Here is an 11251-nt window from a genome sequence, read left to right on the forward strand (position 1 = left end):
CACGGGAGGTTAGGCTTTTATGCAATAACCTATTACATTTGGGCAGGCATACTGAAGTGGTGTTTTAGAGTCATTTATGAGTTATACATGTATATTCAATAAGATATTGCTTTTATGCTGTTTATTCCGTGGTGTATAATGGCATGATTTCAACTGTGCTCATTTCTTCTTCTTTTTTACGTTACCGGGGGCTAGATCATTTGGAAACGAGTATACATAATATGATTTTCCGTTGATTTTCCGTTGTTTTGTTCCACGTAATCTGTAAATCGCTACAATGTTTCCACACGGTTGTTTCTCTTTTACCATTCAATTCTCTGAGGAAGCAAATTAGGTTCTCGTAACATATGCCTTCAATTGTAGTATATCTATGGACGGCGCCGGTAGGGGGCAGAATACGATTGTGGACATACACGTCGATGAACTTGAACTTGATCTAGGCTACTTTATTGCTTTATCTACGTTGCCTGCTAGACCAAGCGCAGTTGTTCGTGGTCGTATATTTGATGTTCCTTGTTATGCCGTTGTGATATCTTATCAATAGACCTATTACAGTATTCCAGATAAATTAAAAGGGAGTTATTTCAATAGATTTCTTCATGAATATTCAGTATTTTCCATTTCCTTCGAAGATGGATAAAACAATGGCCATCTGAGAACGTTTTATTTTCTGCAAGAAAGGATCAGTAGGCAAAATGTGACATAATTTCAAACATCCATAGGCCACTGTGAGCTACCTCTGTGATATGCCTCGTTTTCAGTTAAGTAGCCTCATATTGGACCCTAGAGCATATTGCATGCCTATTCACTCTTCCAGGTATATTAGTCCCCTATTTCAACAAAATCTTAGTCTATCACGGTGTCTTTCAATTAAATGTCAAAATATGACAAAAATTTACCCTAATTGCCAAATCCTTAGTTATATCCACATTCTCACGAGGGACCTAGTTCATCATTGAAATATGACAAATGAGACAGACGTATAGGCCTATAGGATCACAGCGTTACTGGCAAGTGCATGGTCAAATTATTCAAATTGAATACTCTGCTATTTACATGCATAGGTTGAAGTATTTGAATAGCTCGTTATGGCCTATTGAAAAACAGCTTCCGTTCAAGTAAGATTCCTCCTTGTCCATGTAGGCTGCGTTGTATGAATCCCTGCAATAGCAGCTAGGGTATGTGGAATAAGGGATCATTACCATGTTATAATTAGGTAATAGCTATTTAAATAGCCTATTGCCTAATTTCAGTAGTTATTTGATAAAGTTCAGTCAAGTTGAAATTCTGGTGCTCACTTGGATGTTGAGGAATAATATATACTTTTTTATTTTTTGTAACTTATTTTTGTAACCAGTTGCCGATACAAGAAATTAGATTATTTGGGTTTGAAGGTAGACTTTTTCGCACAGAGCCTCAGTCAGACTGCTATGTCCTGACAGCATAAGCTGTAGGAATTCAACTCAAATAAGAAGGAAAAATATTCCTTCAGCCCCTCCTCCCCGCCTCCTTCTCGTCTGACCCGACACAGAATTTAAGGTTCAGAACAGACGGCGAGAATTCATCACATTTTATCTTAACATCCCAGTTGGGCCTCGAGATGTCGTTTACTGTAGCTAGATGAACTATTAAAAAGAAAAAAATGCTCCTTGACTGTTTGTATACATCAGGGACCTACTCCACATACACCCCTCAATATCTAACCTCGGTTCACGAGATCCCAGCACTTTTAACGGAAATGGGGTGCAATCATCTTGAACTCAAATTAGAATCTATTTTTTGATTCTCCGAGGTGTTAGGTTCATTAAAAACGCGAGATTGGCAGCACAATAAAGAGGGTCAAGCGCCTTAATCGTTCAGGCAGCGAGCAGCACGCTGACTGAACGGTGTCACTGGCAGGCTTATCGAAAAACAGTGCTGTAGTCTTGTCTAAGTCTTCTTCCTTCCTCCCTACTTTCCTTCCTTCCCCCCTTTCAAATCTATCTCTCATACCTTTTCTAAGACAGTGCATCACCTGGAAATGCAATCACTATAAACCACAGGTGCCTTCTAGATTATGGTGATATTCATTATAACACTGGAAATGATCATGACAATAACACTGATATTAGTCGTTAAAACGATAGGACTGTAATAGAATCGAATATGATTCTACGATCCTGCTACTGGATGTTCATTCCTCTCTCTTCGTTGGTTGTGCCTTCTATATTATCAGTAATAATAGTCCTAAAAACGATAGCAAGAGATGCATATGCAGATTTGCAACAGTTTAGTAACCTAAATACTGTGTCTCACTCTTCCTTGAAATGATACTTGAGTGTAGATCTCAATCAGTGTTTTGTGTCCACGGTCTATTAAGTATCTAACTCTCCTCCATAGTTTGTCAGCTGCCTTGGATGAAATGGCATAGTCCTCTATGTAGATTTCAACCCTGTCATGTATTCTGTATAGAAGTGTAACTGTCTCCCCTCTCCCATCTCCCCTCTCCAGCTGAGCCCCTGTCGGCCGTTCTCCCCCCAGACGAGGAGCACGAGGACCACCCCAGGCTGGGGCAGCATGGGGACAACAGGATCCTCCTCAAGGGGGACCAGGACCTGCTCACCTGTGGCCAGTGCCACGCCCGCTTCCCTCTTGCCCACATCCTGCTCTTCATCGAGCACAAGAGGCGGCAGTGTCGCGGCGCCCCCTGCACGGACAAGACGTTAGACGACGGGCACAGGCGGTCGCCCTCCGCCGTTCCCCTCGCCTCGCCCCGTCCCTCCTCAAACAAATGCAGAGACAAACACCCGTCGAGGCGCCCCTTGGAGGTAGCCGTTCAGGTGTCGCCGCGCAACGATGATGAGGATTTTTTATCGACGCCCACCCACGGAATTATCCCCAAGCAGGAGAATATCACAGGTAATGACGTCACCATGACAACGACGATGACGAAAGTAACAAATATGGCTGCCGATGTAAAGAACTTAAGCGACAAGCAAGGTGTTCGGGTCTGAGGTTTCACTGTAAGGTTTGGGTGTTGACGGTACTTGGATGGTACTTTAACGTTGTGAGTAGGGTTGCAAAATCCCTAAGGTTTCCAGAAATCCAGGTTGGAGGAATCCCAGAATCAGGAAGGAATAAACAGGGAATAAACCTCCAACCGTTGTTCTCCCAACGGGATAGTTTTGTGAAAACCTGGGAATTTTACAACCCTAGTTGTGAGTAAGTGCCTTCGTTTTGGTGTCGCTTAAAAGCAAGGTTATTGGATCATAGACCACAAAAAGGATTTACAGTCCAAACTGCACAGAGCAGATGGACTTCGAGTTGGGTTCAATTTTGACTGGTGGCGATGGATATCCATGAGATATGACGTTCTTGCTGCACTGCTGGGTGTAGGGTTGTTGAGTTTATCTCTGCAATGGGGATAGAAGCCCAATATAACTCCCATTCCACTCTCCTAAAGAAAGAGAGAGGGAGAGAGAGAGACGGAAAAAGAGAGAAAGGGCTGCGTCCCAAACAGGAACCATATTCCCTATATAGTGCACTCCTTTTGATACAGGGCCCATTTATAGTGGGCCCTGATCAAAAGTAGTGCACTGTATAGGGAATAGAGTTCCATTTGGGACGCAAGCCTTAGTTTCTGTCTCATGTGGTCTCAATAGATGTATCTCCATCTCGCTGTGGTTTTCACAGAGACATATCTCTTCCCCTCAAATACATGCCTGCCAACTCATACTCTGGCGCTAAAATATAAAATAAATAAAAAAGTGTAGGAAAGTAATTACGGTGAACTGTCAAGGAAGAGGCATTTATTTGAGGAATCCTACTCGAGCCGCTAATTGTCAGGGTTCTCTTAGTCTTCATTTAGTTAATTAAGGACTTCTTACGGCGGTTGTCTAACCACAGCTAAATGAAGCAAGAGAGAGAAAAAACCATGATGAGCATCTCAAACAAATAGTTCTGTCTTACAGACGTTGGTGGAAATGAACTTTGTGTGTTTGACAGTTTAATTTTCCTTTTTGAGTTATTATAAACATTTCTAAAAACAATTATGGCTATAAATGCGGGCTTTAGTATAAAGAAACGTAGTATGCTGCATTGAACTTATCAATGCTTCTGCGGAAGTGAGGCTGGTTTTCAGTTCAATGTTTTATCAGTGAGGGTTCTCCAAATGACAAATACCCAATAGGCAAACACACAGCTCCATGTACAACACAGTGGGGTATAGGCAAACACACAGCTCCATGTACAATACAGTGGGGTATAGGTAAACACACAGCTCCATGTACAACACAGTGTGGTATAGGTAAACACACAGCTCCATGTACAATACAGTGGGGTATAGGTAAACACACAGCTCCATGTACAATACAGTGGGGTATAGGTAAACACACAGCTCCATGTACAACACAGTGTGGTATAGGTAAACACACAGCTCCATGTACAACGCAGTGGGGTATAGGTAAACACACAGCTCCATGTACAATACAGTGGGGTATAGGTAAACACACAGCTCCATGTACAACACAGTGTGGTATAGGTAAACACACAGCTCCATGTACAACGCAGTGGGGTATAGGTAAACACACAGCTCCATGTACAATACAGTGGGGTATAGGTAAACACACAGCTCCATGTACAACACAGTGGGGTATAGGTAAACACACAGCTCCATGTACAACACAGTGTGGTATAGGTAAACACACAGCTCCATGTACAACACAGTGTGGTATAGGTAAACACACAGCTCCATGTACAACACAGTGGGGTATAGGTAAACACACAGCTCCATGTACAACACAGTGTGGTATAGGTAAACACACAGCTCCATGTACAACACAGTGTGGTATAGGTAAACACACAGCTCCATGTACAACACAGTGGGGTATAGGTAAACACACAGCTCCATGTACAACACAGTGGGATATAGGTAAACACACAGCTCCATGTACAACACAGTGGGGTATAGGTAAACACACAGCTCCATGTACAACACAGTGGGGTATAGGTAAACGCACAGCTCCATGTACAACACAGTGGGGTATAGGTAAACACACAGCTCCATGTACAATACAGTGGGGTATAGGTAAACACACAGCTCCATGTACAATACAGTGGGGTATAGGTAAACACACAGCTCCATGTACAACACAGTGGGGTATAGGTAAACACACAGCTCCATGTACAACACAGTGTCTATTGGTATAGACCCCATAGGCCTAGATATAGCTCCATGTACAATACAGTGTCTATTGGTATAGACCCCATAGGCCTAGATATAGCTCCATGTACAACACAGTGTCTATTGGTATAGACCCCATAGGCCTAGATATAGCTCCATGTACAACACAGTGTCTATTGGTATAGACACCATAGGCCTAGATATAGCTCCATGTACAACACAGTGTCTATTGGTATAGACCCCATAGGCCTAGATATAGCTCCATGAACAACACCGTGTCTATTGGTATAGACCCCATAGGCCTAGATATAGCTCCATGTACAACACAGTGTCTATTGGTATAGACACCATAGGCCTAGATATAGCTCCATGTACAACACAGTGTCTATGTCGCTATGCTATCTGTGTTGGGCTGTGGTCTAGTTATCCTCTATTCTGTCAAATCTAATGACCTCTTGTATTTTATCAGTAATTATGCATCCGTTTGTTAAGCGACACACACACACATATTCACACACACACACATACACACAGACAGACACAGGCCCACTATGCCTCTTGGCTCTAGTCAGCTGCCTCTACAATCTTTCTATGCTCATTTAGATCATGATGCGTAACGTCTCCACATGATATCACTGGGTCACTAACGTTATGCAATGGCCTGTTATTAACAGTACAAGCCTAATGGATCATGTGTGTGTGTGTGTGTGTGTGAGTGTGTGTGGTGTGAGTGTGTGTGGTGTGAGTGTTTGTGTTTGTGTGTGGTGTTGCGTGTTGCGTGAAGTGAGATTGATGAAGGCGTTCTTCGTCATCCTCACGCTCATCTTATGAGTTTGTTGCTATCCTCCTTGTCGAGAGAGAGAGAGAGAGAGAGAGGGCAAGGAGATCCAACGAGATTGGGATGATGAGAGTGAAATGGAGAAATACACACGATGCTCCTCTAAATGTTGTTATTGGCTTTAATGGACTGACTCAAACAGACACTGTGGACCCGTATCGTGACACCTCCCATGTTTAGCCACCGGGATTCCACGAAGCCATGTCCATGCCATGTTAATGTCATCTGTCCTAGAAGGACGATCCATATCGATGACATGTTGAACTGGGCTAAAGATGGTAGGTAGCATGATATGAGACGTGGTGTTGGTTGGGACGGTGTCTGTTTTAATCCGTGTGTGATTCATACTGTACTGTGAATGTCTTCATGATGGATCGCTCTTCTACGATTCATACTGTCCCCAGCATCTCCACGGTTACGTCCCAAAGTACACCCTATTCCCTGTATAGTGCACTGCTTTTGAACAGAGCCCTATGAGCCCTGGGCAAATGTACTGTAGTGCACTAAATAGGGAATAAGGAGCCATTTGAAATATAGGTCAAAATACTGTTTGCTAGTGCAGGTGTCCCATGGCCAGACAGGATACACTGTGATACTGACACCCTTACACTTAGACACACACACACACACACACGCACACGCGCACACACACACACACACACACAATCCCCTTTTTGAAATGCAGAGTCCAACAGGGCTGATGTCTCTCTATGATCCTGTGTGTGTGTGTTTGTTTGTGTTATGGACCATTAGGATATGCACAGGGACACACACAGGCCGGCTCCATATTATAAACAGAGCAGATGATCAGAAGGACACAGACAGGCTCAGGGTCAGACACAGACAGAGACACAGACAGGGTCAGACACAGACAGAGACACAGACAGGGTCAGGCACAGAAACAAACATGGTCAGGCACAGACATGGTCAGGCACAGACACAAACATGGTCAGGCACAGACACAGACATGGTCAGGCACAGACACAAACATGGTCAGGCACAGACACAGACATGGTCAGGCACAGACAGGGTCAGGCACAGAAACAAACATGGCCAGGCACAGACATGGTCAAGCACAGACATGGTCAGGCACAGACACAGACATAGTCAGGCACAGACAGGGTCAGGCACAGAAACAAACATGGTCAGGCACAGACATGGTCAGGCACAGACATGGTCAGGCACAGACACAGACATGGTCAGGCACAGACATGGTCAGGCACAGGCACAGACAGGGTCATGCACAGACACACATGGTCAGGCACAGACATGGTCAGGCACAGGCACAGACATGGTAAGACACAGACATGGTCAGGCACAGACACAGACATGGTCAGGCACAGACATGGTCAGGCACAGACATGGTCAGACACAGACATGGTCAGACACAGACATGGTCAGGCACAGACCTGGTCAGGCACAGACCTGGTCAGGCACAGACACAGACATGGTCAGGCACAGACACAGACAGGGTCAGGCACAGACACAGACATGGTCAGGCACAGACATGGTCAGACACAGACATGGTCAGACACAGACCTGGTCAGGCACAGACACAGACATGGTCAGGCACAGACACAGACAGGGTCAGGCACAGACATGGTCAGACACAGACATGGTCAGGACACAGACATGGTCAGGCACAGACCTGGTCAGGCACAGACACAGACATGGTCAGGCACAAAGGCACAGACACAGACAGGGTCAGGCACAGACACAGACAGGGTCAGGCACAGACACAGACAGGGTCAGGCACAGACACAGACAGGGTCAGTCACAGACACGGACATGGTCAGGCACAGACACAGACATGGTCAGGCACAGACACAGACATGGTCAGGCACAGACAGGGTCAGGCACAGAAACAGACATGGTCAGGCACAGACAAAGACATGGTCAGACACAGACATGGCAGGAACAGACATGGTCAGACACAGACAGGGTCAGACACAGACAGGGTCAGACACAGACAGGGTCAGGCACAGACATGGTCAGACACAGACATGGTCAGGCACAGACCCAGACATGGTCAGGCACAGAAACAGACATGGTCAGGCACAGACACAGACATTGTCAGACACAGACATGGTCAGACACAGAAAGGGTCAGACACAGACATTGTCAGACACAGACAGGGTCAGACACAGACACAGACATGGTCAGACACAGACACAGACATGGTCAGACACAGACACAGACATTGTCAGACACAGACATGGTCAGACACAGACACAGACATGGTTAGACACAGACATGGTTAGACACAGACATGGTCAGACACAGACAGGGTCAGACACAGACATGGTCAGACACAGACAGGGTCAGACACAGACATGGTTAGACACAGACACAGACACAGACATGGTTAGACACAGACATGGTTAGACACAGACATGGTCAGACACAGACATGGTCAGACACAGACAGGGTCAAACACAGACATGGTCAGACACAGACAGGGTCAGACACAGACATGGTCAGACACAGACAGGGTCAGACACAGACAGGGTCAGACACAGACATGGTCAGACACAGACACAGACACAGACATGGTTAGACACAGACATGGTTAGACACAGACATGGTCAGACACAGACATGGTCAGACACAGACACAGACATGGTCAGACACAGACACAGACATGGTCAGACACAGACACAGACAGGGTCAGACACAGACACAGACATGGTCAGACACAGACATGGTTAGACACAGACAGGGTCAGACACAGACACAGACATGGTCAGACACAGACATGGTCAGACACAGACATGGTCAGACACAGACATGGTTAGACACAGACATGGTTAGACACAGACAGGGTCAGACACAGACATGGTCAGACACAGACAGGGTCAGACACAGACCTGGTCAGGCACAGACCTGGTCAGGCACAGACACAGACATGGTCAGGCACAGACACAGACAGGGTCAGGCACAGACAGGGTCAGACACAGACATGGTTAGACACAGACATGGTCAGACACAGACAGGGTCAGACACAGACATGGTCAGACACAGACATGGTCAGACACAGACATGGTCAGACACAGACATGGTTAGACACAGACACAGACATGGGCAGGCACAGACAGGGTTAGACACAGACATGGGCAGGCACAGACAGGGTCAGACACAGACATGGTCAGACACAGACAGGGTCAGACACAGACATGGTTAGACACAGACATGGTTAGACACAGACATGGTCAGACACAGACATGGTCAGACACAGACATGGTCAGACACAGACAGGGTCAGACACAGACATGGTCAGACACAGACATGGTCAGACACAGACATGGTTAGACACAGACATGGTTAGACACAGACATGGTCAGACACAGACATGGTTAGACACAGACACAGACATGGTTAGACACAGACAGGGTTAGACACAGACAGGGTCAGACACAGACACAGACATGGTCAGACACAGACATGGTCAGACACAGACAGGGTCAGACACAGACATGGTCAAACACAGACATGGTCAGACACAGACATGTTTAGACACAGACATGGTTAGACACAGACATGGTCAGACACAGACATGGTTAGACACAGACACAGACATGGTTAGACACAGACATGGTTAGACACAGACATGGTCAGACACAGACACAGACATGGTTAGACACAGACATGGTTAGACACAGACAGGGTCAGACACAGACACAGACATGGTCAGACACAGACAGGGTCAGACACAGACACAGACAGGTCAGACACAGACATGGTCAGACACAGACAGGGTCAGACACAGACATGGTCAGACACAGACAGGGTCAGACACAGACATGGTCAGACACAGACATGGTCAGACACAGACATGGTTAGACACAGACACAGACATGGTTAGACACAGACATGGTTAGACACAGACATGGTCAGACACAGACATGGTTAGACACAGACATGGTCAGACACAGACATGGTTAGACACAGACATGGTTAGACACAGACATGGTTAGACACAGACATGGTCAGACACAGACATGGTCAGACACAGACATGGTCAGACACAGACATGGTCAGACACAGACATGGTCAGACACAGACATGGTTAGACACAGACATGGTTAGACACAGACACAGACATGGTTAGACACAGACATGGTTAGACACAGACATGGTCAGACACAGACATGGTCAGACACAGACATGGTCAGACACAGACATGGTTAGACACAGACATTGTCAGACACAGACACAGACATGGTTAGACACAGACATGGTTAGACACAGACATGGTCAGACACAGACACAGACATGGTTAGACACAGACATGGTTAGACACAGACATGGTTAGACACAGACATGGTCAGACACAGACACAGACATGGTTAGACACAGACATGGTTAGACACAGACATGGTCAGACACAGACACAGACAGGGTCAGACACAGACACAGACATGGTTAGACACAGACATGGTTAGACACAGACATGGTCAGACACAGACATGGTTAGACACAGACATGGTCAGACACAGACAGGGTCAGACACAGACATGGTCAGACACAGACATGGTCAGACACAGACATGGTTAGACACAGACATGGTTAGACACAGACATGGTCAGACACAGACATGGTTAGACACAGACATGGTCAGACACAGACATGGTCAGACACAGACATGGTCAGACACAGACAGGGTCAGACACAGACAGGGTCAGACACAGACAGGGTCAGGCACAGACATGGTCAGACACAGACAGGGTCAGACACAGACACAGACATTGTCAGACACAGACAGGGTCAGACACAGACATTGTCAGACACAGACAGGGTCAGACACAGACATGGTCAGACACAGACATGGTCAGACACAGACATGGTCAGGCACAGACACAGACATGGGCAGGCACAGACATGGTCAGGTACAGACAGGGTCAGGCATTGACAGGGTCAGGCACAGACACAGGCAGCCTCAGGGTCAGACACAGACAAGATCAGGCACAGACACAGGCATAGACAAGGTCAGGCACAGACAGCCCCAGGGTCAGACACAATACTCAGTCAATTACATGTACAGAGCAGACAGTTTCCCTTTAAGGAAGAAAAGGACTCACATTATAACCATCCAACACCCCATCAGACCTTCCCTTTAAGGAAGGAAAGGAATCACATTATAACCATCCAACACCCCATTAAACCTTCCCTTTAAGGAAGGAAAGGAATCATATTTTGACCATCCAACACCCCATCAAACCTTCCCTTTAAGGAAGGAAAGGAATCATATTTTG

The 11251-nt window shown here is 46.2% G+C and overlaps 1 protein-coding gene across 1 annotated transcript in view; it reads left to right on the plus strand.

The window, feature by feature from the left end:
* LOC139424515 (B-cell lymphoma/leukemia 11A-like) overlaps positions 1-11251 on the plus strand; it is a 52560-nt gene that overhangs the window by 978 nt on the left and 40331 nt on the right. The window contains exon 2 of the mRNA XM_071176438.1: positions 2491-2898. Coding sequence (XP_071032539.1) covers positions 2491-2898 — 408 coding nt within the window. The remainder of the gene's footprint in view (positions 1-2490; positions 2899-11251) is intronic.

Source organism: Oncorhynchus clarkii, chromosome 13, assembly GCF_045791955.1.
Source record: "Oncorhynchus clarkii lewisi isolate Uvic-CL-2024 chromosome 13, UVic_Ocla_1.0, whole genome shotgun sequence".
NCBI lineage: Eukaryota > Metazoa > Chordata > Actinopteri > Salmoniformes > Salmonidae > Oncorhynchus > Oncorhynchus clarkii.